This window comes from Anser cygnoides, chromosome 26 (assembly GCF_040182565.1).
Source record: "Anser cygnoides isolate HZ-2024a breed goose chromosome 26, Taihu_goose_T2T_genome, whole genome shotgun sequence".
In the NCBI taxonomy this organism is placed as follows: Eukaryota; Metazoa; Chordata; class Aves; order Anseriformes; family Anatidae; genus Anser; species Anser cygnoides.
This window is the reverse complement of record NC_089898.1, coordinates 669139-696002: the sequence shown is the minus strand read 5'-3', so window position 1 is coordinate 696002 and position 26864 is coordinate 669139. Positions and strand designations below refer to the sequence as shown.

The 26864-nt window shown below is 61.5% G+C and overlaps 1 protein-coding gene across 7 annotated transcripts in view; it reads left to right on the top strand.

Annotated features, from left to right (window-relative positions):
• TACC1 (transforming acidic coiled-coil containing protein 1) overlaps nt 1–26340 on the top strand; it is a 35035-nt gene extending 8695 nt beyond the window's left edge. For 2 of the 7 annotated variants that reach the window (XM_066983502.1, XM_066983503.1), the window contains exons 2-16: nt 2147–2262; nt 8059–9133; nt 10655–10690; nt 12939–12999; nt 13438–13636; nt 15426–15481; nt 16992–17126; nt 17244–17320; nt 17723–17766; nt 17867–18027; nt 18530–18636; nt 18947–19067; nt 19261–23565; nt 25041–25154; nt 25982–26340. In XM_066983502.1, the coding sequence (XP_066839603.1) occupies nt 2147–2262; nt 8059–9133; nt 10655–10690; nt 12939–12999; nt 13438–13636; nt 15426–15481; nt 16992–17126; nt 17244–17320; nt 17723–17766; nt 17867–18027; nt 18530–18636; nt 18947–19067; nt 19261–19329 (2257 nt within the window). In that variant the 3' untranslated portion in view covers nt 19330–23565; nt 25041–25154; nt 25982–26340. Of the gene's footprint in view, nt 1–1193; nt 1477–1540; nt 1859–2146; nt 2263–8058; nt 9134–10654; nt 10691–12938; nt 13000–13437; nt 13637–15425; nt 15482–16991; nt 17127–17243; nt 17321–17722; nt 17767–17866; nt 18028–18529; nt 18637–18946; nt 19068–19260; nt 23566–25040; nt 25155–25981 lie in introns of those variants that run through there. The other 5 variants (XM_066983500.1, XM_066983504.1, XM_066983501.1 and 2 more) reach the window with 5 other exon arrangements.
• The last annotated feature ends 524 nt before the right edge of the window (nt 26341–26864 follow it).

Genomic DNA, 26864 nt, shown 5'->3' with positions numbered 1-26864 from the left:
GCCTGATAGAGGCTGGTGTCAGAGGCAGCCAGACCAGATGGACGGGTCCCTCCCGATCCAGAGGCCTCTCTGCCCATGCGGAGGCATTCCTTGCGCTGCGAGCTAGCTGATGATTCACAGAACAGCATCGAGCTGTGGTCTCGGCCTGCCACGTGAGCACTTGGTGTGGCTATCGAGGGCCAGTAGTGCTGCTTTTCCGTGGGCTGGGCCGGTTTTGCAGCTGGACAGCTGTCTGCCCTTTCCCAGCCCGTGCCTGGGAGCTGCTGGTGGAGCAGGGTGTGCCAGCCTGGGGCGTGCTGCTCGGTGTGCCGGCCGTCAGCACGGGCACTGGGGAGCTGCGGGCTCCGCGGCAGCAACTGTCCAGAGCCGATAATGCCGCTGCCTGTAACGGATCTGCTGCCGAAGCCCCGGACATTCCTTGCGGTGCTTCGGACGCTGCATCAGTAACATTATGCTCCTCTCTCTAGCAAGCATGTGGGAGGTCACGAACTGGGGAGTGAGAGCCCTCGTTGGGGGGAAAGTTCCCAAGGGAGTTGCATGCCAGCGTTGCCTTCCGAAGGGACAATTCGCTGTTATTTTTGAACAATAGTTTAATAAATAAATAAATAAAACTCGCTGCCACGGAAGGATGTAGCATCAGCCAGGGCCAGCGAAGTCGGCATTTCCTTGGAAAACAGGAGGGGCAGGTGTTTCCCTCTCCTCCGCCGCCGGCTCCAGCTCCCCGCACCCGACCCCCGGCAGCGACCGGCTCCTTTTGGGTCCCGGCCGCCCCCTCCTCGCCCCTGGGAGCGGGGCTTCCCCGGGCCGCGGGCGGGCGGCGTCCGCGGGCACGGCCCGAGCGGGGGGAGCGCGGGGCCGGCTGGGTGGGGGCGCAGGTGCAGCCCCTGGCCTGGGAGAGGTCGGGGCGAGAGCCGGGGCTCCCTGCGGCCGCGGGGGGGGCTCTGCCCGTGTGCCCGGCCCGGCTCCGGTGCGCCCGTCCCGGTGTGCCGCAGGGGCGGGCGAGTGTGCAGGGCGGAGGGGCGCGGGGCGGGCGACCCCACCCCGGCCCCGGCGACCCCCCCCCGGCCCCGGCGCCCTCCCCCTCTCCCTCTCCCCCCCCCCGTCGGGGCTCCCCGCCCCGGGCCGCTCCCCCGGCCGGCGCCGCCGGGGGGCGCGGGGCGGCGCGGGGCGGCGCGGGCGGGGGCGGGCGCTCTCCCCGGCGGCAGCCGCACGGTCCGGGGAGGGCCCTGCGCCGGCAGCCGCCGAGCGGCGGCGGGGAGATGCGGGCGGCGGGGGCCGGGCCGGCGCGGCCGCGCTGAGCGGAGCTGCGGGAGCGGCGATGGCGTTCAGCGCCTGGCAGCTGCTGTCCCCGGTGCAGTGGGCCAGGTGGACGTGGTCGGCGGTGCGCGGCGGGGGCGCCGCCGAGGGGGAGGACGGAGGGGTCGGGCGAGAGGCGGAGGAGGACTCGCGGGCGGAGAGCAAGCCGCCGGGCTTCAGGCAAGTACGGGGCCGGGCGCGCTCGCCGTGGCCCGCGTGCATGCGGGGCCGCGCCGCGCACGGGGCGCCCGCCGGCCCCGGCTCCCTCCGGCCCCGCTCCCCGCTCCCCGCTCCCCGCTGCCCGCCTCGCATCGCCTCGGCTGCTCGGCAGCGCCGGGAGCCCGCGGCGCTCCCCCCCCGGGCGGCGGCTCTGGGGGAGACGGGGCGCCCGGCCGAGCCGGCTCGCTGGCCGGAGCCGCTGGGAAATGGCGAGCTCTGCTCTCCGGGAGAAGGTGCTGGCGAGCGCCAGGCGAGCGCGTCGAGGCTGGCTCCCCAAACCCGCTGCGCGGCGGCCCCCCGAGCCCTAGGGGAGGATGCCGTCCGGGCCGCCGCGTCCTTGGAGGTCAGTGGCGGGTGCTCGGAAAGCTCGGGGTGACGGGGGAGAGCCCCGACAAAAGCAACCCCGGGGGCTTGGGGGTGCGCGGGGGGATGCTCACGCTCCTGTTTCACCTGCTCTCCCTTTTCCGTTTGCTAGCGTGGCCTGCTGGAAAGGAGAGTGGCGGCCGCAGGATGCCTACAGCGGGCTGGCCTGGCCCGGGAGCCGGTCCGGCTGGATGTGTAGGCAGTGCGGAGGATTTCGGAGCTGGCCTTGAAAGTGGTAATTCCTCACTCTTTTCCCCCCCCTCGGCAGCTCGGACTCCGAAGGTAATTTTGAGACCCCTGAAGCGGAAACGCCGGTCCGCTCGCCGCTAAAGGAGCTCTGCGAGCCGCCGCCGGGACCGCCGCAGCCTGAGGCCGGGACCCAAGGTAAGGAGCAAGCGAGCGCCTTCTGCTTGTCGGCTCTCTGCTCCGGCTGCAGAAAAGCAGGGTGGGGTCAAGGAGGAGAAGTTGCTTGTTTTGAATAATGCCTGCCACATTTTTTGTGGTTAATGGCCTGGATGGTTCAAATGCCAGTACTTGGGGCTGTGTGTGCTCTGCAGAGGGCTGTTCTCTAGCGTGGGTTAAAGGCTGATTTCGCTGAATCCCTTCGGGAGGAGAGGGATGACATTGCAGGCTCGAAAGAGTCAATTCAGCCCCCCTTGGCTCATGCCTGTGCAGCGCGAAATTATCACTCGGCCGTTTTGCAACCGCCGGTCACACCCTGCCACTGTCCCCGCACCGAGACAGGCAGAGAGCGTGCGGCCGCAGGAGGCAGGGGTCTGTAAATCTGGTTTTGTGAGCTGCTGGGCTGGGGCTGTGCCGGGGGATGCAGAGGCTGCAGCCAGGACGGCTGTGATGGATTGATGGAGAGGAACAAAGGATTTTGTTGAATCATTTTGTCTGTTAAACTGCCCGGCTCCCACTTCCCTCGCCGGCTGCGCAGAGCTCGGCGATGCCTCCCGCTGCTTCCCGGTGCGGGGGCGCGGGGTGGTGGGAGCTGCCTCGCGCGTGCCCTGCGGTGGAGGTTTCGTTGTGTGGGTCCCTTTTCCCCAGGGATAGCGGCCTGGCATTTTTGCTGCGTTGTTAAAAATGCAGAAGCTCGATGCTGCTAAACCCTGTTACTGGAGAAATCGCCAGGGATCATCTGCAACCCAAGGGGGGTTCTGTTGCTGGCAGAGCCCAGTGCTGTTGCTGGTTTGTCCTCGCGTCTCACCGCCGGCCGCTGCTCCTTTGCGTGTTGCTCTCCGTTAACCCTTGGCCTCTTGGGCACCATCTCCCTCGCCCCGGTCGTGCTCTCCTGTCAAGGGGGAATCGCAGTCAGTCTCTGGGGCTGAGCTCTGTGTTTGGCTTTTGTGCTGCAGGGAGGAGGCTTTGAAGCTCTGGCATCTCTGCAACAGCCACGGGAGGTTATTGGGGCAGGGAGGAGACCTCTCCTTTCATCTGCTCCTTTTGCAGAGCAGGGTGGCTGGGCAGTGTCAGGAGGTTTGCAAGCCCCGGCAGCGTCTGCAGGAGGAAGCGTTTCCGGGGCAAGGGCAGCGTGCGTGGGGCTGTCTCGAGCACCCTCTGCTCTCACCCCGCTGCCCCTCGCTGCTGCCAAGCCCCCGCTCTGTGACTTGCAATGTTGGGCTTTTCTTGAGCACTTGCAGCAGCGGGCTGGCACCTTGCTGCTCGGCTGGGTTTAAGAGATGCGCCCGGTCTACCTGTGGGTCTTGGGGCCCATCCATCCCCATGGAAAACACAGTTATTTATTTATTTTTTTTTCCCTGGATGAAGAGAGTGCTCGGTTTGTGCCTTTGATAATCTCAGCTCTCAGAATAATCCTTCCCTTTAAGAAGGGATAGAGGCATCTTTAGTCTGTAGGATAATGTCTGAGGGGGAGAGGAAAGATGAAGGCTTTCCTGGGAAATTCCCCTTGCAGACATCAGGGTCTTTCCACTTGAGGAAGCACGTTGTTTCGGGGAGCTGCTCTCCCGACCGCGTGTTTGTGCCAGTTCCCTACCGCCGCCGAGCAGCCGGTGCCTGTGCACAAAGGTGGCAGTGTTGTGGGGCCAAGGATGGTGCTCTGCTGCAAAGCTGGGTTTCTGCTCTGCCCTGCGGAGAGCTGGAGGCTGGAGAAAACGGGGCCAAACCCACAGTCTCGTGGTGCTCCCAGCTCAGTCCCTGCTCTGCCCAGGGTTCAGGAACCGCTCTGAAGGGCTGGAGGGCAGGGGCTCCCCGTGCGCAGCGTGAGGAGCTCGGGGTGTGCAGAAGCTTCCTGGGGTGTGCACTCCCTGTACCCCAGCTGATGTGAGCCCTGCCACGAGAGCCGGTGCCCTGCGGTGCGCAGGATTTGGCCACTGTGCACGGTGCGTGCACCTGGGCCGGGGTCGTGGCAAAAGCTGCCCAGCCCAGACCCGTGGGTGCAGCCTTCCCCAGGCGTGTCTCTGTCTTCAGGGACAAAAATTCAGCTGGTCCCATCCCTCTGGGTGGGGGGCTGTGGTTAGGCTTTATGCCCGTTCAGGATCCCTTGAACAGCTTTCCTCCTGCTGGCTCAGATGACAGAGGCTGTAATTCTGTCCTGTTCCAGCTGAAGTTATCTTCAGTTATGTGCCAGGAGGAGATATCTGTGCAAGGGAACGAGCAGAAGCAACAAATATGGAGCCGTTAGTGACGGAGCAGCGCTCTTCAGCCTTCGCTTCTGTTGCCCTGATGCAGGGCACGTGTTATCCGGTGCGTTACTGGCAGCATCGTTTGTCGGTATGCTAATTCTTAACAGAAAAGGTTTTAAAAATAGATCAACGTCTGCTAAACGAAAGCGGAAAGCCAAAAGAGGAAAAAAGTCGTTAGCTACGCAAGCCGGAGCTGAATGCACAGTCCAGATATCCTGTGCTCAGCCTGTGTGTGCGAGCGGAGGGAGAAATGCGTGACTCATGCTGTGCACAAAGCGAGAGGCAGTCAGAGGCGGCGGGGAGCGGAGGGGTTGCTCTCGCCAGCGCTCGGCATTCAGGGCTGCGTGGGGAATCAGTGCTGCTTCACTTGGCTGCTGTGGGGGATGAAAAGGGCGCGGGGTCTCTGCATCGCAGCGCTGCTGCTGCCAGGTTTTACTGATTCATTCGAGGGATGGCGTGTAGGAAAGCTGCTCGGTTAGTCAGTGTTTGTGTTTAATTTCAGCCTAAGGAAGACAAGCGCACCGATTACAGTGCACATGCACAAAGCGGCTATTACCGCGGTGCCAGACTGTCCTCTCTCTACGTTTTTCTTCAGAGCATAAAGTCTCCATTTTCACTTCATAGTACCTGCTCCGCGTCCACCGGCAGGACCAGAAGCAGGCTTGCACCCGTGCCCAACCAGCTGCTGGCACCGCGAGGGACCCCACGGCCAGCGCGCGGGCTCTGCCCCGTCCCCTCTGCAGGGAGCGGAGCAGCCGAGCTGCCGTGGGTGCAGGAAGGGAGGGAGTGACAGAAGTGGAGGCTCCGGAGGCGGCGTTTGTGCGTTGCACGGCGAGGTGTGAAAGCACACGAGCGGTGCTGGGCAGGCCGGGGCCGTTCCGGCAGGATGCGCTCCCGGCACGCGGGGTCGATCGCTTGGGTGCGTGGAGCTGCCCGGGGCAGGCGGTTCCTGTGCTCGTGCGAAGGAACACCCTTGTGAGCACTGCTGCCTGCGCGCAGCCCTTCTCTCCCCACCCTGAGGACATCCACAGGGATGGGGAGAGGTGGTTTGCGCTGCCGACTGCTTGTTATTCAAGAAGTAATTACTCATTGCTTGGGCTAGAAACCAGGATGGGCTTCTGTCTGTGAGAACGTCTGCTGCAAAACCTTCTGGTGGGAATGCAAAATGCATTTAAAAGGCGCCTTTTGCCCAGGCTTTGAAGTCTGTTCTTCCATTCAGGGATGTCTCACTGAAGTTTAAAACATTTGAGCAACGCAGCAAATTAATCAAGTTTTCTCTGGGTCTGTTAGGAAGGTTTTTTGGTTCCTAGGGATGGAAAGGCCTGGCAGGGGCTGCCTCAGAGCCTTTTCTGGCTGCACTCCACGAACATTTCCACTGGGTTTGTGTTTACCGATGCATTCTGTGGGGCAGCAAGGCAGTGTCCATCCGGAGGGAGTTTTTTGCAGTCTCAGGGAGCGCACAGTCCCTCCCGATTCATTTCCACGGCTTTTAGCATCCTGGAGATCAATTATGCAGACCACGAGCTGTCAGCTGAGTCAGGGCTGCTGGCTCGGCGTCCTGGGTTTGCCCAGGAACCAGGTCCTTGCCAGATTCACTTTCCTTTTCTGCCAGCCTGTGACTGGCGCGGCCGCCAGCGGCGGCCTTGGTGGGGGTGGCGCGGGGCTCAGCCGGTGCTCGCGGCCTGCCCGGCTCCAGCCTCCTCCCGCAGCACCGTGGGCGCTTTCTGCACCCTCCCACCCCCCCGCGGCCACGTTACTCGAGCTGGACACGTTTGTGGCCTCAGAGGGGGCAAGCAGCTTTCCGCTGCGTAAGCTCAGCATCCAGTCCCCCACGTCCCCGCTGCCGGCCACGTTTTCAAACCAGACCAGGCCGTGGGTGAGCACTGGTTTTGTTCTGCCCGTGGAAGTCCTGCCTGTACCTCCCCAAAAAGGTGCCAGCGAGCACTGCAGGGTCCCGCGCACTGCCCGGTGGGTGCTGAGTAGCCCAGTGGCCCCTTCTGCTTCGTCCCGGGAGTCTGAGCAAAGGCCCTGGCCGAGGTGCAGGGAGGAGAGCCGCAGGTGAGCCGGGAGGTGATGCTGGGCTTCTTCCTTCCCTGCCTCCGCACACGGGCAGCGGGCTGCTGGCGCTGGGTGCCGGTGGGTGTAGCTTTCAGGGGACTCGGTACATACGGAGCTTCCCCACCCTCTGACAGCAACGAAAAGATGAAACAGTAAAAGGATTTAGGGGAAGGGCTTGGAGTAATAGCGATTAAGTCACGGATCAGGATTTGTGATTAAGAAGCTCTGACAGCAGCGTGGTGAGCCGGGTGTATCGTGCCGGCAGGGTCTCAGCGTGGGGCCGAGTTTCGGCCGTGCTGCAGGGGCCCGGGGTGGCAGAGCCGCCCCGAACAACTCCCCCCGCTCCCGGCCAGCCCCAGGCTCCTGCTGCTCCGCTCCCCTGCCGCCCCATGGCCAAGCGCAGGTGGGCTGTGCTCTCCCTGCTGCGTGCCGGTGTGCCGCGGCGACATTTTGTGGGCAGGAGCATCAGCCGCGTGCAGCTGCGGTACCTGGAGCACACAGACTGTGTCTTACCCCCGACAGCCGCACGTGGTGGCGGTGCAGAGCCCTGGCGTGCGGGGGTGGGCAGTGGGGGTGCCTGCGTTTTGGGGTGGCAAGTGGTTGCCCTGAAGGCGGTTGCCGTGGGTTGGAGAATCCCTTCAAGGGGAAATGGGACCTTAGGAAAGCGCCGAGCACAGGAGAGGCGAGATCAGCCTCGCTCGCCTCCCCATTTTGGAGGAGCCCCCAGGGAAGGAGGCACAGCGGGAGCGGGCTCCCGTTGGGACCGATGAGGCTCCCCGGGAGCGGCTCGCAGCGGGCAGCTTCCCCTTGCCTGGTGCCCCGCAGCCCTGCGCTGGCTGCCTGCGGGCGGCTGACCCCAAAATCCCCTCTGCAGCCTCTAATATGCTTATTCGTTAGGTGCAGCATCTCATTCCCGTTCGCCCCGGGGCTTAATCACGTTTCGTGGTGTTTTCTCATGTCATGCTTCCCTGAATTTGTCCCAGTAACGCTTAACCCCCCCCCCCCAGGTGAGCAGCGACGCCCTGCTGCTGCTCCTGCTTGGACACGAGTGCTTTGGGCTGTCCTGGCCCCTGTTCGGCGGCTCTGGCATTGCAAATCCCCTCTGGAGCTGCCGGCACCCCGGGTGGGAGCAAGTGGTGGGAGAGCAAAGACATAAATGGAGATGTTGGTGGGTCTGCTGGCGTGGTGCAGAACAATGCCTCCCCACAGGGGTTCGCCCTGTGCGCGGTGGTTTAAGTACATTCTCTCCACTCTGTTCACGGGCTTTGAATTTTAGAGAAAGTGCTTGGAGCCGAGTTTCGACAGTGACTCTGGCAGCTCGGGAGGCCGAGCTTTGGGTTGTCAGCTCCTGTAAACTCTGGTCCTGGAGCAGGCACAGGGAGGGGAGGGAAACCCAGGCTTGGTGCCTGGCTCCTGCACGGGGCTCGGCTGGGGGTGCGGGCAGGCAGGGCTCTGACCGGCTGCTTTCTCTTTGCAGGGCTCAGCGGGCACGCAGAGCTGGTCGGGGCCGCCTGCAGGGACAGCTCGCGGGGGCAGCACCCCGAAGATGCGGCGCAGCCAGAGATCGGAGCCCCTCCAGCCGATGCGGGGACCGAAGGGGAAAGCGGCCCTGAAGACCCATCGCTGACACGGCCGCCGGCTGGAGCCCAGCACCCGGCCGCCCTCGGGACTGGGGCTGGCGCTGGCTGCGCCGCGGAGCCGGCCCCGGTGCCCCATGCGGGCAGAGCCGCCCGCGAGCCGGTGATGTCGGGAGGGGACCCGGCCGGTGGGGGCGCGGGGCTGGCGGAGCAGGAGGATGATGGCTTGGCACAGGAGAGCTCGCCCGGTCGGGACCAGCTCCGAAAGGGAAAACCACCTTCCCCAGGGAGGAAAGGAGAAGAAAGCGCGGAGCCTGCTGGGGAGGAGCCCCCGGTGCCCCCAGCTTCCTACCAGTTCGACCCCGAGCAGTACGACGAGAGCGTGAGCCCCTTTGTGGCAGGGGGCTGCAAGCTGCAGAGCTCCCCTCCGACCCCCCGCCGCCTCCCATTGCCAGTGAGCGAGCCGGGGGGGGACCTGGCCCCCCAGACCAAAGGGCAGGTCCCGAAAGCTGAGGTCGACGTCACGGAGGGCGGAGAGGGCACGGAGACACGAAGAGCCACGCCAAGGAAGGGCAGCAGGATACCGGCCAGCAAGCTGACACCGAAGAGGCACCGGGATCCCGCGAGGAAGCCTGCTGAGGATGCAGAAAGGTGTCCGCCGGAGCCGCCCCTTCCCCAGGGCCCCCCCAGGGCAGCTGCTGCGCCGTGGGACAGCCCAGACCTCAACCCTTTCAGTGGCAGCTCAGCGCTGCAGCACTCGCCCACGCTCCCCAAAGGCTCTTACCAGTTCGACCCCGATAACTTTGACTCCGTGGATCCCTTTAAGCCCACCAAGACCCTCGCCAGCGCCACCGACTGCTGCCCCGCTGCCGACAACAGCCTGAACGAAATCCTCGAGTCTCAGACGCTGGAGGTGCCGGATGAGCTCGCAAAGGGCAGGGACTCCCCGAAGAAGCCCAAGTCACGCCTGATAACGTGAGTGCCGCAGCGCGGCCAGCCCCTTCCTCCTGCACCACCTGGGAGAGCGACCTGCGCCTCAGGCTCTCGCGTTCCTGCCTCCCCTGGTTCTCTCTGCCCTTGTCCCGGTGGGGTGCGTCTCCCCTCTCCCTGCCAGGCCCCCCCCGGCTGCTCAGGAGCAGGTGGGATGAGAGGGATGGGTGTCACGGAGCGGTGCCGGCGCGTGGGGCACCGCAAAGCCTGGGCACGGAGCTGGGGGCTGGAGCAGGACCCGCACGGTGGGAGAATTTTGGGGGTCTGGCTGTGGGGCAGAAGTGCCCGTGCTGCGGGGTCAGGGGTCTCAGCGAGCCTCTGCAGCGCGGCGGGAGGCTGCAGGGCTCTGCAGGTGCACAGCAGCGTGCGTAGTTCTGCGGCTGGTGGATGGGCGCCTGTCTGGGCAGATGCTGCTGGGACATCCTGGGCGCTGCCACTGAATTTCCCTTTGTGCAACAGGGGAAGAGGACGGAGGTTAAACAGGCAGGCCGTTTGTTGCTTTGTCACATTTGCACGGGCGGTGGGGACCTCGTTGTCCCTCGCCAAACTATTCCAGCACATGTGGGAATCTTTCGGTGCAGATTTAGTTCCTGTGCCGTGCTATTTAAAACCCCCATGTAAACGGTGACGTTTCATAACGCCTGTCGGGAACGCAGGCAGCTTTACCCTCCTCCTCTGGGAGCAGGTTTAATCACAAACCTTGCTATTTTCCTGGGTTTTCACCTATCGTATCATCAATGTCCTCCAAACCGTGGCTGGGCAGCACTGAGTCTCAGCCTGCCTTTAAGAGCTTGAAGCTGTAAGATGCAGAACAGCCGCTGCTGAGACGGGGCTGGCCCTCTGCGGGTCTCTGAGCGTGCGAGGGACGCAGAGGGAATATTGCATGAGGGAGTAATCGCCCAGCCAATTTGGGGTCCTTCCAGTATAATTTGCGGTTGCACTTAGCACCGATGACTGGAACCAGTTGAAAGCAAAAGCAGGAAATCAGCTTGAAAGGGGAAATTTGGGGAGCACAGGGATTGTGGCTGATTTGGCCGTAAAAGCAAAACAAGCCATCGCTCTGCTAGTGGGTTCTCCGGTGGGAAGGCCGGAGGGTGGGCTTTTGCAGGGACAGGAGATCATGCCTGGGTGGCAAAGCCAAGGGCACGATAGCTGTTTGTGTCTTAGACTGTGGAAAGAATGGAGGCAGGTTTCTGCAGAGCCCGTGTGCCTGTGCGTGACCCCGGGGCCGTGGGTGGAAGCAGCTGGGGGAGCTGCAGCCCCCTCTCCGTTACCCCAGAGCAGCTCGAGCTGCTCAGGAGCTGGGTTCGTGATTCAGTCTCATCCCACCTCTGGTAACAGCAAATGCAGAACCTGAGCATCCTTTATCTGTGTTCCTCCCAACAAGCCAGAGCTGTGCTACTCGTTGTGTTTCTCCAGACGGGAGTTAATGCCCAGGTCTTTTCACACGCTTTTCTTCTCTCCATCTGTCTGTCTCTCTTTCCTGTCTATTCTTGGGTGCATCAGGACCACTGAACAAGTGAAATTTCTCTGTTTTCTGTTGTAAGTACTCTCTTCTGCCTTTCTTTCATCCTTTCCTTGGTTGTTTTTTTTTTTTTTTGTTCTCTCTCCGACTGGGTGTGTGTTGGCCCCACACGTCTCCATGGCATGCAGGCTCCTCCTCGCCCTGCGCCTCGCGCCCTGCTGCTGGACCCGCGTCCCCCGCGCCCGGCTGCGGGGCAGCTTCGCCTGCGGGCCGGGGGCGCCGAGAGCTGCACCGGAGGCCCGTGCCTGTGCTTGCTCTCGCAGCATGCCCACCTGCAACGCGTTCCCGTGACGTAAATACTCGAAATCAGTGTGTCGGCTGAGGGGGGGGGGGCAGGTTTGTGAGTGTGGTCCAGCTCCTGGCTGGCAGATTTTAGTCCTGAAGGGGAGGGTGTCTTTAGCCCTGCCGTGCAAAATCCCTGGGGAAGGAGCTGCTGTAGCAGGGGGTAGGGTGGAAAGCACCGCCTGGAAACGGGTCCCTGGGCAAGGGAGCCGCTGGTGCTGCCTCTTGTGAGGGCAGTGGGAGGGAGGCGGCGTGCGGGGCTTATCCTTGATCTTATGTCATCCGTCCGAACGCCCTTCTTGTCTGCTTAGTGCTGGTTGCCATATGCACGAGCAAAATTAGAGCTTGGCTCAAGCGCGGACATCTGTGTCTCGGCTGAGAACTGATCTGCCTTTTTACAGCCTGACTTTGCACAGTGACTGTTTGGATTTGGGACCTGCAGCCTGGCGGGTCTGCCCGTGCCCCTGCAGCCAGCAGGCACGTGGGCAGCACTGTGAGGTCTGGGGTTATCCAGCCGAAACTGCTGGTGCCCAGAGCACATCGGGAACAGGGCTGCTGGCGTCCGTGTGTGCTGGCCTCGGGGCTGGGGGCTCAGAGCTCAGGCTGCCCGCCTTGCCCTGCTCCCCACCCCCTTGAATCACAGAGCAGCTGTCTTGGGGTGATAAACCAGCCACCAGGCAGTGTGACCGCAGCATCCAAAGAGGCTGGGCAGAGCAGAGAGGTTGCCACGGGCATGGTGAGCTGCGGTTTAATTCTTGCATTAGGGGGGATGGAGAAAAACAGAGCCAACAGGGATTTCTCAGTCTGACACAGGTGTGGGTGGCAGCGTGCAGATAAAATTCCCTTGTGCCATGGCACGTTGCTCGTGCTCTGCCAGAGCACTTGTAGGGTGGGACGGGGAGATGATTCCTAAAACCTAGGGCTGTCCCCCTGCAAATGTGCTCCGACCTCTGCCCTGCTGCGGTGCTGGGTGCGGGCTGGCAGTGCCGCGGGCTGCCACCCGAGCTGCCTGCGGCTCAGCGGGTGTCTGTCTTTGGGAAATTCAGGCGTGGCAGCTCAGCTGGGAGATAGCCAGCCCTGCAGCGAGGGGTGGCAAGCTGCGAGCTCATGCCCAGGTGTGGGCACTGCTCTCCTTCCCACGCGAGGGGTGAGGGCTGTGGTGGTGCAGTCGTCTCGCTGCTGGTGTTGGTGGCACCGCATGCGCCGGGGCTGCTCCGTGACCATCCGTCTGCTGCCTCCAACTGATTCAAGACGCCGGAGCCTGGTACATTGGGATGGGGCCGTGTCTGCAGTCCCGTGCAGCCAGCCCAGCAGCTGGCAGGATGGCGTGTCCCGGGATGAAGCCCCAGGAGGAGCTTCCAGTCGCAGATCACCTGTGAGAACAACCTGAGCTCAGCCTGCTCTCCTCCTCCAGACAGCGCCTGCACCCTGACGAGGGAGCGCTGGAAGCACAGCGGCGCTGTCCTGCAGCAGGGCAGAGCTCTGGCCGGGCAGGCCTGGCCCACGTGGGAACGTGGATGCTGCAGAGATGGACCCCGGCCACACCAGCAGGGTCAGGGCAGCCTGGAAGTGCTTCCTCCCCGCAGCAAACCGGCGTGCACTCAGGCATACCGCCGCTCTGGATGCACAGGCGAGCGTGCAGCAAGGGACAGCTTTTGTCTCAGGCTCCTTGGCAATCGCCTCTCTCGCCGTCAGTACCTTGGGGTGCTTTCTCTGACCCTTACCTTCGACAGGAATAAACATCTTGAAGACAAACCCAACTGCTTTGTAGTTGTGTGTTTTTTTGCTTGTTCCTTCTGTTCATTCCAGAACTTGCCCTGCCTCGGTACCGGTGAGTGTTTTCGCTGTTGCGCAGCGGGTGCAATGCTAGCGCTGGGGCTGCTCCCCTCTGCTTGGGCTGTCTCGCACGCGCCCCCCGCCTCTCCCCCTCCTCCAGCCCCTGCGAGCCCCAGCTCAGCCCGGCTCCTTCTCTCTGTCCCGCAGGAGCGGCTGCAAGGTGAAGAAGTACGAGACGCAGGCGCTGGTGCTGGACGTCTGCACCCAGGTAGGTGGGAGAGCTGCTGCTGGCGCGGGGTGGTGCGAGGAGAGCTGCTGAAAGCGAGGTAACCGGGGTGCCCAGGCACAGCTGGATGCCGGCTGGGCTCGGTGGGGAAGCCTTTCCACACGTGGCTTCCCGGCCAGGCGGCTCTGCGGTTTGCTGGGACCGCGCGTGCGGTGTCCTAGGCCTTAGACCTGTCCCCCGCTGTGGGCCAGAGCAAAGCGCCGAGCTCTGCGGTCGGGTTAATGGATTTTGCTCATTAATCGCCTCTGTTTGGGGCACGGGGGGCTTCCTTCTGCCCAAGCCTGCCGAGTGGCTGGTGGGGAGCAGTTGGCCGTGGGTGCTGAGCCTCCCGGTGCTTCCCGCTGGCCATCCGCACAGCCCGGCTGCCTGAGCCCTGCGGATTAGCTCGGTCCTGCTTAACCGCATGCCTTGATCCCGCAGGATGAAGGAGCGTTGATCTCAGAAATCCCAGATATTGCAAATCGGGATGGACATGCCACTGATGAAGAGAAGCTGGCCTCCACCACCTCTGTGCAGAAACCAGCCGGGCTGGAGAAGAAGGGAGAGCCTGAAGATGACCTGGAGTACTTTGAGTGCTCGAACGTCCCCGTGCCGGCGGCAAAGCACGGTGTGGAGGCAGGTAGGGAGCATCCTCGCTGCCTCTGGCTCTGGAGGTGAGCCATGCCCGCGCCTGGGTAATGCCTGCAGCCTCTGGCAATGCATTTGTGCTGTTGAGGCAACACAGCTTCATCACGTCTCATTTGTGCTGATAGGACTAAAGGTTACCACGAGCCATAATGAAACCTCCGATTGCTTATCTGCACTGCTTTCATTATGGAAACATTGTGGTGCAGGCAGCCTTTATCCAGACTCCTTCAGCCTGGAGCACTGTCCCAGTGGCACTGTGCTGGGAAGCCCTGCAGCTCCTGGCTCGCCCGCAGCCCCTTTCCCTGGGCACGCTGCCCTCCTGGCAGGGACCAGCTTTGTTGTACCAGCCCCGCAGGATGAGGAGGGCACCCGGCACCTCCCCAGATGCAGGCTGACCCGGTCTCAGTAGTAAAACACAAATGCAAAGTCAGGGCTGCTATTCAAAGCGTCAGTCCCCTTTGGGTTTTGCTCCTGCTCAGTGTGAGCAGAGGCAAAGCACAAGTGATGAGCAGGCTGATTTTGGTTATAGCGGTTACAAGAAGTGCTCCCTAAGTAGTGCCTTGGGTGCGCAAAGCATGGTGCCGCTGTGCACTACCAGTGTCTGTTTCACCAAGGACAGCCAAGGCAAGGGCTGAGCTGGGCAACTTGTCCAGCCCAAGGGGGACGTTTCTGGCATGCCCTGTGCCTGCCTTCGAGGCTGCAGGGCCCCTGCCTGCGCCAGGGCAAAGCTGCTGGGACATGGTGGCTCCCAGCGCACAGGGCTCTGGTTAATAGAGATCTCCAGGTTGCTACAGAAGCCTGCACTGGCGCTACTGCTGGTGCTTTGCTGCCCGTCTCCTGTGTAATTAACTGCTCTGACCAATCCATTAAAATATAATTAAAAGCCAGGCAACATGGCACTTAATCAATAGCAAAGTTATAGGTGCAAAGAGAAATGGCTGCACAGAAGGTTCGCAGCTGTCTCCTGTGCAGCCACCCATTAATCCCCGCTCTTGAATGTCATGTGGAGCTGCAAACCTCTCAGGAGAGGAAAACAGCCCTTCATCTCTCAGGGGAAGGAGAATTGTACAGTTAACGGTGAGCCTGGGAGGCGTTAGTTATTGCTGCTGGTCCCAGAGGGCTCACAGCTGCTGGCCACGGTGCAGGGATAAATGGGGAAATCCCAGGGAATCTGCAGCCACAAGCTTCGTGTTGCATCTTTCCCTCCGTAGCTGCGTTCTCACGTTATGTTTTTTTCTGCCCAGTTAACAGGTGAATAACCGGTCACGTCCGCAGTTGTTTCTGCGAGGTTCATAAATTACATCCCAAGTTACATGTGATGGAGGGCGTCCCGAGCACTCAGGCTGGAGGAGAGGCCTTTAGCTTCCCTCCACTGCTGCCAAGAATAGAAGGGGCCATGTGCAGCTCCTTCGGCGCCGGGCCCAGCTGGCGTGGGGCTGGGGCTGGTGCGATTTGGGGTGGCCGAGCACGGGGCTGCCCCCCGCCCGAGATGTCCGGGACATCCTCAGTGCCGTGGTCCCCAGGAACCGCTGCCATGGCAGCTGCCAGGACGTGTGGGGCCACCAGAGGGAAGTGTTGGCTTCCACCGCGGCACGAGAGGCTGCCGGGGGTGCAGGATGCGTCCTCTTCACAAGGGCAGGAGCTGGGGGCAAAGAATCCTTTGGGGAGGGAGCTCAGGGGACACGGAGACTCAGCTGCACAACCCTGCATCCCAGCAAACCCCCTTTGCTGCCAGGGTCTTGCTTCCAGGCAGCTAAAATGTTGAATTTCCCTGTTTTCAGGCTTTGAAAAGGAGCTCTCCAAGCAGATGGACAAGGATGGGCCTGGTGCCTTCCCCGTAAGTGCCACGTGAATCCTCGTCCCTGTGCCTCGGGGCGGCTCTGCCCGCTGGTGTGGGGCTGCGGGGTGCTGATGCTGGTGCTGGTGCTGGTGCCGGTGCTGCCTGCCCCGCTGGGCAGGGGGCAGGGGGAGGCTGCAGCAAACGTCCCCGCTACTCCCAGAAGTGCTGCCAAAACCTCTCTGAATTGACAGTGTGCAAAGCAGGACAGAGGCTGTGTCTGTGAGGAGGAAGGAGGCTGGGGCTGGCTCTGCCGGTGCCTGTGCCTCCTGCGAGGGAGGCTCAGACGCAGCTTTCAGGAAGCCGGCTGACAGCAGAGAGGGGGATTAACGAGAGCAGCCCGCTTAACAGCCCGGCCCTGCAGCCAGCAGTGCCCCAGCTCTGCATGGGGCATCCCCGGTGCCCCCACGGAGTGGTCGGGGTGGCCCCAAGACCCCGGTGCAGCAGGGGGGACCCTGTGCCAGCTTAGCTGCCCCTGGCCAAAGCTGCTGGAGGTGGCAAGCAGATGACAGTGAGATTAGCAACATCAGCAAAATTAGTGTCTCTGAGACAGATTTAACTGCGCTAAGCCCCTCAAGGACGTTAGGCAAAGTGAACCTTTTGTTTGGTGCTGCTGAGGGCACGGGCTGGCAATCGCTCCTGCAGCTGAGCCATGGTCATCCCAAAAGGTGGGAGGATTTGCCATGGGGTTAGGCAGTAGGCACAGCTACCTGCAGGCCTTCAGGTGCACGCCTGTGTTTGCAAGATGCTGCGGGAGGCTGCTGCAAAAGCCACACAGGGCTGAAGCTGCCCAGAGCCGGGGCTGTGCCCGGGCTGGCTCCTGCTGCCTCCACCACTGGCAGAGCCGTGGGAGGCGCGCGGGGCGCCCTTGTGCTTGAATCTGGCAATGGTCAAAGCGCAGGGGAGGAGGGAGAGGGGGGGAGAGAGGGAGAGAAGTGCGTTCGTTTCCAAAACACTGCGAAAACAGGTTGGCTTCTCCGCAGCACTTCTCTATTTATGGCCTCGCAGCCTGTTTCCAAGGAGATAGCTGCGAGGGGCTGCCGCTTCGGCTGGGATGATGAAAGGAGGACGAGGCGCCGGTGTGAGCCTCGGCTTGCAGGAATGCTTCTCTGGAGGCGCTCCAGGCTGCGGGAGCCCTGGAGGCCCTGCGCCCTGCCCGTCACCGCCGCGCGGCCCTGGGGGAGAGGGGCTGGGCCCCGGGAGGAGAAGGCCCCGAGCAGTGCTGCTGCAGCCTCCGTGAGCACGGCCCCACAAACGTCCCCGTAGCGCCAGCAGTGTGTCAGAGGTGTCCCCACCCGGCCAGGAGGTGATGCAGGCAGCCCCTCAAGGCCAGAGCTGTTTTAAAGCCAGGCACAGACACCGGGCCCCGAGCTGTCGGAGTGTGCAGGTGGGGACGCTCGGTGCCTGAGCAGAGGCTGACGAAATGGGGGCGAACACCCCAGATGGGGGAAGCAGGGTGAATAGAAAGTGAACAAAATGCAGCGTCCCAGCTGCGTGATCTCCCTCACAGGGCAGCCCCGGGCTGTGCTTGACGGACAAATCCCCCGTGGCCATCACCAGCGGGAGCAGGAGCGAGAGCCCCCTGGATGGCATCTGCCTGAGCGCGTCCGAGAAGGCGGCCGTGCTCACGCTCATCAGGGAGGAGGTGAGGCCAGGGAGCGGCCCCGGCCCGCTGCCACGGTGCGGGGGGAGCGGGGCAGGCTCTGGGGTCGGGGGCGCACCCGGAGCACGGCCCCAGGGTCTCGTGTCTGCTGCATCCCAGATAATCACGAAGGAGATTGAAGCCAACGAGTGGAAGAAGAAATACGAAGAGAGCCGTCAGGAAGTCTTGGAGATGAGGTGAAAACCTTCTGTTGTGTGCTGCTCGGGGGATGCTGTGCTCTTTGCTCCCCCCTGGGGGCGCGGGTTGGGCTGTGGGGCCGTAATGGGATGACACGGTTCGGCGTCACCGGGGTGGGACGCGTTACGAGACGTGTTCCCTTTGTGCTTGTGCCGTGTTGAGCCTGCGGTTTCCTTGTCGCGGGGGTGAAATCCCATTAGCTGCGGCTGCAGGGAGGTCTCAGCGCCGCGGTGGGAGCTGGAGCCCAGCTCCTGTGGTCCAGGCTCTGCGGACGGGCTGGTGCTCGGGCTGCCTTCGTGGCAGGGAAGGGGTGGCGGGGCCCCTTGCTAGAGCAGAGCTGTAGGTGTGTGCCCGCAAGGAACTGCTGCCTCTTACCCGCTCTTGTTCTCCCTCCATCCTAGGAAAATCGTGGCCGAGTACGAGAAGACCATTGCCCAGATGATAGGTGAGGTCCCACCGCCTGGCCGGGTGTGCGGGGCAGGGAGCTGCTGCCGCAGCCGTCCCTGCTCAGCCCCCGCATCCCTCTTGTTGGCTCTCCTTCGCAGAGGACGAGCAGAGGACAAACATGACGTCTCAGAAGAACCTGCAGCAGCTCACCATGGAAAAGGACCAGGCCCTGGCAGACCTGAACTCAGTGGAGAGGTCCCTGTCGGATCTCTTCAGGAGATATGAGAACCTGAAGGGCGTCCTCGAAGGCTTTAAGAAGGTCCTTGTCTTGGTGTCCTCCCCCTCCTCGCAGCCCCTTGGGGCCGGGTTCCTGTGCAGCGGCTTTCGGGTCCCCCCTGGCGCTGCTTCAGATGCTGCCCCAGCCCTTGCTGAGAGCTCGGCTCGCTGCTGTGCTCTGGCAGCTTGCTGACAAACGAGCAGAGCCTCCTCCATGCCGTGGGAAGCCAGCGTTGGAGCTGGGCTCACGAGGAGCCTGCTCCCCGGGGCTCTCCCGCTGACGGCGAGCACAGGGCATTGTGCCCTGGGGCAGAAACCGAGGCAGGGCAGGTGCCAGGGCAAGGAGCCCTCAGAGACCCTGGCTCCGCGTACACAGCAGCTTTTCCTTGCTGCTGAGCTGGATAAGGGGCTACAGCCCCTTGTAAGTGAGAAACTGGGTCTTTTTAAAGCCTTTTTCTTTCACCTGCAGAACATGTTCTGTCGTTCTATCAGAGCAACGTATCTCTGCTCAGACCGAGCACAGGTGGATGTTCTCTGTTTTCCAGAATGAAGAGGCCTTGAAGAAGTGTGCCCAAGATTATTTAACCCGGGTCAAGCAAGAAGAGCAGCGGTATCAGGCTCTGAAGGTCCACGCAGAAGAAAAATTAGACAAGTAAGAGCTGCAGCTGAGGGCTGTGCAGGGTGCAGGCTGGGGGAGGAGAAGGAGGAAGAGGAGGATAGGTGCCTTCTAGCCTGTTCTTTGACCAGGTGCAGCATCAGACCCAGAGCTCGGGGTTGATGTGAAGGTGCAGGCCACGCAGGGGCTTGCTGGCGCTGCTGAGCAGCTGCCTGGGCACCCCTGATGCAGGCGGGCATGCAGGAGCCGGGCTGTGCTAGTGCAGCACAGTCTGACATCGTGTCGCAGGGCTCCTGGCTGCACCCAGCAGCATAACCACGGCCCCCTTCTCTCCAACCCCCCCCAGAGCCAACGAGGAGATCGCCCAGGTGCGCACAAAAGCCAAAGCAGAGAGCGCGGCGCTGCACGCCGGGCTGCGCAAGGAGCAGATGAAGGTGGAGTCCCTGGAGAGAGCCCTGCAGCAGAAGGTAACGCTGCCCCCCGGCCTCCGCAGGCTGCGCTGGGTTACTCTGCGCTTCCGTGGTGCTGTTTGGGTGCCTGGGCATCCTGTTGGTGCTGGGCTGTGTGCTGCAGCAGGTCCTTGTGCCACGAGTACCGGGGTCGGGTGGGGACCAGGAGCGGTGCTGCCGCGGGGGTCCTCAGGGACTGCTTCTCTTCCAGAACCAGGAGATTGAGGAGCTGACCAAGATCTGCGACGAGCTGATAGCGAAGCTGGGAAGGACAGACTGAGCTCACCGCCCCTCGTCCAGCACTCTGCACTTGGCCGCTTTCCTCGTACCTTCAAGCACTTTGCCTTATTACCTAGGAGCCCCCCCCAGCAGAGAAGCACACACGTGGCTGCCAGGCCCCGCAGCTCCCCGCTCACCCCAGGATGGGAGCCCAGGGGCTGGGGGCTTTGCTCGGCTCCCACGGGCGTGCTGCTCCTGGGGGGTCCCTGTGGGAGCCGCCTCGCAGCTGGGTGGTAGCAGCCCGGGCTGCCCCCCTCACCTGGGAGCAGGCCTGGTGGTGCCCCCCACACGCTGTCATTTGTTGTCTTCACGTGCTCGACAGCGTGGATCCGGCCTCATGGTAGCTCCTGCCCCGGGATGTGTGTGGTGCTGGGTTCAGAGCCATCGAGCCCTTGCACTGGGGAGGGGGACCTGGCACGTAGCTGGGGGGGCAGCAAAGGGGCCTCGGGGACCCCAGGCACCCACCGCAGCCCCTGGCTGAAGCAGGCTCTCAATAGGGCGGTTTGGGGGAGGCAGCACTGTCCCGGGGGCTGATCCTGGCTGCTGGCACATTGGTGAACCACAGCACAGCACATCCTGGTCCCTGGCCGTGCCAGCCCCTGGGGAAGGATGCCTGCATCGCTGCAGTCGTGCACTTTATTAGCGTTGCACTCAGCTCTGTATTGACTTCTCCCCGTTGGGCATGGTCCTGCCACGCATCCCCTTCCCTAGGCGCGGGTACGGCCGCTCCGTCAGCAGTAACCTCATCTCCATGAGAGCCCGGCCAAGGTGGGTGCAGGAGGCTGCTGGAGCCGAGGGTGGTTTGGGAAACGGGGCAGGTCGTGGCTCTGTGGAGCTGGGACCTGCCTGGGCCCCCACTGCCCTTCTGCCCTGGCACTTCCCGTGGTGTTAGCATGGTTTTCTCACCTGCTTTAAAATACGCAGAGCCAGGCTTGTGCTGTTGGCTCCACGTGCCGTAGTGAGGTTAGTCCCCCCCTTTTGATGTTGCAGCAGGAAGGAAGCAAGCCCTGAACGTCTCCACAGTTCTGCTGCGTTAGAGCTCCCTCTCCAATCAGCACAGAAAGGTGAGGAGAAGTGCAGTCATGCTCTGGGTCTTGCTGCTCTGAGAAACACCCTTGCAGCACTGAATACTAAGAGAATCAAACAAAAGCTAGCCTTTACAAGAAAAGACGGATCCAGACAGCAGTAAAATACGCTTTGAAATCTGTCTGGATTCAGCCCAAAATCTGAATGGCCGTGCAGGCAGGCTGCCTGCTGTATTTCAGAGGTGTTTACTTCTCTGGGCATGCCAAGCCCCAGGAGAACTGCTGAGGGTGGAGGGTCCTTCGCTCTCACCTTGCGCAGACAGCCCTGAAGTGTCAAACAGGGGAAGTATTTGCTGTTGGGACTGTTTCCTACCTAGCCTATCTAAAACCTTAGCAAACCTTTTTGCTGCTATCTTTTTGTAAAAGAATTAAGCTGTTTTCCCTCTATTTTCTAATCCCTGTGTTGAGCATGCGGTGCAAACATCTGTTTAAATCAGAGCCATACACCTGATATATATTTTATTAGTTATATTATGCATAGAGAGAATTTATTACACACTTAAGCAGACGAAGAAGTCGGCAGCCTGCCCTGGCACGCGCAGGGTCCCCACCTGCTCCCTGAGCTCCCAGTTAACCCAGTAAAGGGGCTGGAGCAATGCGGTGCGGAAGCCGATGGCTGATGCTGTGTGCACCTGCAGCTCTGTGTTGAACATTCACCTCCGCACAGCTGACAGAAAGGAAAAATCCTACTTTTCCCTTTTTCTATTCTTTTTTTTCTCATTTTTCTTTTGTTTGGGGAGTCAAAAAGCCAACCACGGCCCACTGGAGCACGACTCCCCTTCCCTCGGTCTCACCAGCACCTGGGTTGTTGCAGCCTAGCACCGTTCCCTTATTCTCCCACGTGTCCGGCCCAAAGCAGCCTTCCCGGCCCCGGTGCGGGTGGCCCTTCCATTACCTGGTGGTTTCGCATGTGGCGGTGGTGCAGCAAGGAGTGACGCTGTCAGGGGATGTGCTGCGTGCAGAAGGCTCTGTATAATTAGATTAAAACCCTTGAGGCCCATGGAGTTCCTAGGGAGGCGGGTTCCTCTCGGCAGCCCGTTCAGAAGCGGGAGGGAGCAGGCTGCCAGAGAGCGGAGTTGCACGGCCTTTCGGAGCTTGTAAGCAGCTCACAGGGGGCCGGTTTCTGGTGTAGGACACAGGTGGGGCTCAGACAAGCTTGAGGTCCCAGCACGAGATTTGTTCTGGTTTGTTGTTCTGGACCTCGGAGGTGGCAGGTAGCGACAGGAGGTTTGATTTCATCACCCCCAGCGTTTCCCCAGAACCACGACTTGCGTATGATGCAGTAAGTGCTCCGGTCTTCTCTCTCCTGCAAAAAGGGGCAATCTGGGAGGCCAGGCTGTCCGGAGAGCTGCCCCCACGGCAATAATCTGACCTGGCAGCACCTTCCCACTCCTCTCCGCTCCCCGGTGTCTCGTGGTCGCCCTTTCACTGCCTCTGTCACCTGAGTGCTGTTCGTTTCTGTGCCTGTCAGCATGCACTTACGATCTGGGCAAAGATTCCTAAGGAATGACTTATTAACTATAATATGGTTACAGTTACGTATATGTATATATATAACGGTTATAGTTCTATATAATAGAAGGCGTGCGTTTGTAACTTTAAAGGGGCGAGACTTGCACCTCGCGTGCTGCTCCCCGCGAGGTGCCCGGCAGGCGCCGGCTGTGCTCAGCAGGATGAGGAGCGCGGGGCTCACTGCGGTGCCCGGCCGCGTCCCCGGGCGCACCACGGCACCGTGCCCCGCGTTGGAGCCCAGGAGCGCAGCCGGCCCAGGGAACCTTTGCAGATACCCGTGCGCCGAGATCCCAGGGTGGCTGTGGTTGTCTTCTCTTCCTTGCGGTAGAATTTCAATATCCCTTTCTGACAGCGGAGGGTGCCTGCCCGCGAGCCCTTAGTGTCGCTGTGTGCCAGTGTGCGTTCACCAGTAGGTCTTGTCTGCAATAAAGTGCCAACGAGTGCCCACCCCCACTGCAAGCCTGCTTCCACCGCATCCTTCCAGCGTCCCCCCAGAGGCAGGAAGATTTTCTTTGCGTGACTACTACCAGGATTGCTTTGTACAATGTATGTAACTGCCATCAACATAAATTTTATATGTACAATAATTTCCCTTTTATATGTCAGGTAAATATTTGTAAGAGTTATACTCACACAAATGAGATTATTATAATGATTACTAATATATTTTTTCCATGTTTCATTGCCTGAATAAAAACTGTGTTTATCACTCTTGAAAGCTTTCCAGGTGATTGTAAGGTCAGTGAGGGGGCTGGGGAGACGGACGGTGGCTCAGTCTTCTAGGAAGGGCCTGATTCTGCCTCATTTGTGTGCTAATTCTTTTGGTTTCAAATAAGTGTGATTATCACCTCTTCCTGAGCTGGGCGTCCACAGACTGAACCGGAGACCTGCAACACCTCCAAGTGCCCCGTGGTCTGCTCGCACACTGTTTGCTCGCACACTGATGCGGTGCCGTCAGCACACACCGGGCCGTGGCTCAGCCACCTGCACGCTACGCACGGGAGCAGCCGAGCCTGGGGCAGCTCTGCGGGGAGGGGGGGGACCGGCTTCCACCCCTGGGCTGACCCTGGTGTCTTTCCCGGCCTTGGCTAAATCCCTCGGTAAGGATGGAGCCGTCCCTGCCCCGCTGAGGGTGGGGACAGCGGGTGGCAGGGATGGCTCCCTCGTGCTCCCAGCCCCGTGAGGGTTTGCGGTCTCTTGCACTTCTGCCTTGGGTGAGCTGGGAGCTCGGGAGGGTTCTTCCCCAACTGAGCCACCACAAGCAGCAGGGAAGGCGATGTTCTCTGGGTGGAGCAGGTGGGCTTGGCTGAGAGCTCTGGAAGCTGACACAGGGCGATGGAGAGGTCCCCAAAGCAAAGTCCAGCCCCCTGGTGCCAGGTCTGGCCACTGCCACCAGCCCCCTTGCCCCGGGTGGCCCCTGCCCTTGGGGCATCGCGTCCCTTCCTCCGGCTCAGGTGGCATTAGCCAGGGGCTGCAGTAAGTGTGTTATCCTCAGCCCATTGATCCAATCACCCAAGCAGATTAACTGTAAGACCTCGGGACAAAAGACAGGCTACGCTACCTGCGCTGCGCACTGCTGAAAATGCCCGCCCTGAGGACCCTCCTGGCCCTGGCCCTCGTCACGTCCCTGGCTGGAGAAAGTAAGTGTCCCCCCGCTGAAGGCGGCGCTGGGCGGGAGGACGGGCTGTAGCTGCTTGCTGCTTGCTGGCTGCCTCCGGCCTGCCGCCGGCTCCGGGCTCTTGCTGTGCCTCCTGTCCTTGCAGAAGAGCTGCTTTGGGGGGGACGGTCCCTTCCCTTGGCTAGGACAGTGCCGGAGTACCCTGCCCCTGTGCCTTCTGCTGTGCTTGTGCGGGCGGTGGGTGTGAGCGGGGATGCTGGGCTCCAGCCTGGTGGGAGCCGAGGTGGTTCCCGAGCCCAGGAAAAGCAGCTTCTGACCTGCTTGGTTCCTCAAAGGCAGAACTGCACCAAACCATCCTAAAAGGCAGGAAGGTGGTCGCGCTGCTCCAGGCACGGGCACGATGTGTGGTCAGGTCGTGGTGATGTCAGGAGCTTTGTACCAAGGGGAGAACGAAACCCAGCTGTGGTTTTAGCTGACGGTAAATTAAAGGCTGCACCGTGCTGCAAAAACCAGGCAGCGCCGCAGTGGAAATCTGTGCTCAGCGTGCGTTAACGGCAGGCGTTTACCGGCATTCGGCCCTGTTCGGTCTCAGTTCCCTGAGACTCGGGTTTTCTCCTTTTCCACCAAACCCAGGAGCTCAGACCTCCTGCAAAACGAAATGTGCTGACCACGCAGCTGGGGCCTGCTTGCCACGAGAGGGCTCTGTTCATCCAGGAAAGCAAAAACTGAATCCCGACATAAGCAGTAATTTAACCATTGCTATCAAAATCAAGTGGTCTTCACAATTTCCTGGTTCGGGTGGGAGCAGGTTCTTCAGGTTTTCTTGGTGGTTCTCTGTCTGCAGATATTTAAAACGGTGACGATATTTAAAGTCTCCTTCTGTCATAAAGTGATAATGACACTTTCATATTTACTCAGCCGGTTCCTAAACTGAGCTGGGACCTCTGGCAAGTGCGCATTTTCCTCTCCTGCAGGGTCAAACAGTTCTTATGCCTGGCATCAGCTCTGACACACGGTGAGCCCGCAGAGGCAGGGGCTGGTTATCACCTCGCGTGCCTCTGGCCTCCTTTGCGAGCAGGCTGGACGACGGCCCTGCCTCTGACACGTGTCTGCCTGTCACCTCGCTGCCGAGCGCCGCGCTTGTCCCTCTGAACCGTGCGTTTCGGGTGCAGGTTCTGTGCAACGGGTTCCGTGGGGGGAGCTGCTTTAACGATGCACAAATGCACAAAACTGCCTCCGTAGTTTAGAGGAACCCTCCCCCTGCAAATGCTCATTAAAGAGAAATTCAGTGCAAAACGACAAAGATCAAGGTGTTTTCCCTCGCTTTGAGCCACACTTGGGCGAGCACCGCATGCCTTTTGCGGGGAGCAGAGCCCCCTGAAGCCCACCCGCCTCGGCCCTGCCAGCTCCTGCCTGTCCGTGGCTCCCCCAGCCCTGGCTGAGCGCAGCCCCAGCGCAGCCCAGCACCGCCTCACCGCTGCTCCTCCCTTCGCACAGGTGCGGCGCTGAAATGCCACAAATGCGTCGCGTCCAACGAGAACGACTGCAACAAGCAGGGCTCCCACAGCTGCCCCCAGTACGCGGACGCCTGCTCCACGATCACCGCGCCGAGTAAGTCCCTGCGGGGGGGCTGCACAGCCGCTGCCACCGCTGTCCCTCTGCGGTTTGGCCCCAGCCGTGCCGGAGGGGTGTGCTCCTGCTCGCACGGGGCTGCTCCCCTTCCATGGCCGTTGCACGCAGCATTGGGAGCTGCGGAGTGACATCGGCTGCAAACCTGGCCAAAAGGCTTGGCAGGGAGGTGAAGGAAGGGAAGGACGGTGTCAGCAGGGCAGGACTGCATCCCAGCGCCCCAAAGGAGCCCGGGGCTGTGGGAGGGGTGGCTGGGGAGAGGAGAGGGACGCCTGGGGCTGGCTGCCCCTCGAACCCTTGAGGTAGGGGTGAGCCACCAGTTTTTAGTCTCTGGGAACAGGCTCTTGGTCTGAGATAACAGTGCATTTTTCTGGTGTAAGGGAAACGCTCCAGCAGTGTGTTAACACCCTCAGTGCAACCTCACAGCTGCCAGACAGCATCGTGGCCTGCAGGACAGACACGGGCAGGTCCCCAAACCACCCTCCTCCTGCCTCGGGCTGGCTCCCTTGCTGGGCTACGTGTGTTTTCACATGCGGCTATAAGTTGTTGGTCGCTCCTTTCACAGCAATGTGCTCTGCGGTGGCTTAGAGAGATGTGACCATGAGGACATCCCTCGGCCACCGGGCCACTGCTCGGCTCTCCAGCAGTCCTGTGTGCAGGAGGGAGACCCTTTCATTGCAGATCTGCAGCGTAACATGCTGGGATGCACCTCTGCTTTCTCTCTGTCCCCTCTCAGCTCAGCAGGGATGGAATAAAGGCCCCCATGCGCCGGGAGCGCCTAACCCTCTGTGATCTGCCTTCCCTTGCAGACAGCGTCATTAAGTCCTGCTCCTACAAGTCCTTCTGCGACCAGGCGCGGCGCGGTGGCTCCGGCGGGGCCACCCTGCAATGCTGCTTCAGCGACGACTGCAACGGGCCGCGGGGCTCGCGGAACGGCGGCGGGGCCACGCCGCTGCACCTGCCCAGCCTGCTGGCCGTGGCGCTGGCGGGGAAGCTGCTGCTGGGCTTGCCGTGACAGCGGTGGGGCCGCGGGCGGGTGGCCGAGCACGGCCGCTCGCCGCAGTAGCGTAGGCGCCGCGCGCAAGGAGCGCGGTGCGTAGAGTCGCTGCTTGGAGTGCGGGAGAGGCCAGGCCGCCCGCCGGTCAAATAAACGCTGCGGTTGGAAATCGCGTTCACGGCCACCGCTTTTCATTTACAGGAAACCCGTAACCTAGCGAGATAATGGCCCTAACTGAACGGATTTGGCTTCCTGGGGCTCCTATTTGAATGCGAGCTCATCCAAGCGCGTCTGCCGTGGGAAGGCTTTGTCAGCCTTGGCGAGCAGCGTGGTGCAGAGCCCTGGGCACAGCCCCGCTCCTGCATGCCGTGCGCCCCCTGCACCGCGGTGGGATGATTTGGGATTCCTGCGTCAGCTGCGGGGAGAAGTTTCTTTCTTCCTGGGGTTGCAGAGACTGTGGGCCCGCACAGACTGTGGATATGTTTGGTGTGAGATATCATCTGAGTCTGTTCTGTGAAGCTCTTTGCACTGCCTGACTGGAGGGAACCATCCCTGGGTACCCCCAGCAGCACCTGCCCCCATCCCCATCCCCATCCCCGTCCCCATCCCCGTCCCCATCCCTGTCCCTGTCCCAAGCCTGGGATGCTGCACAGTGGGGTGAGCTTGTCCCAGAGGAGCAGCACTGCCTGCGTCTG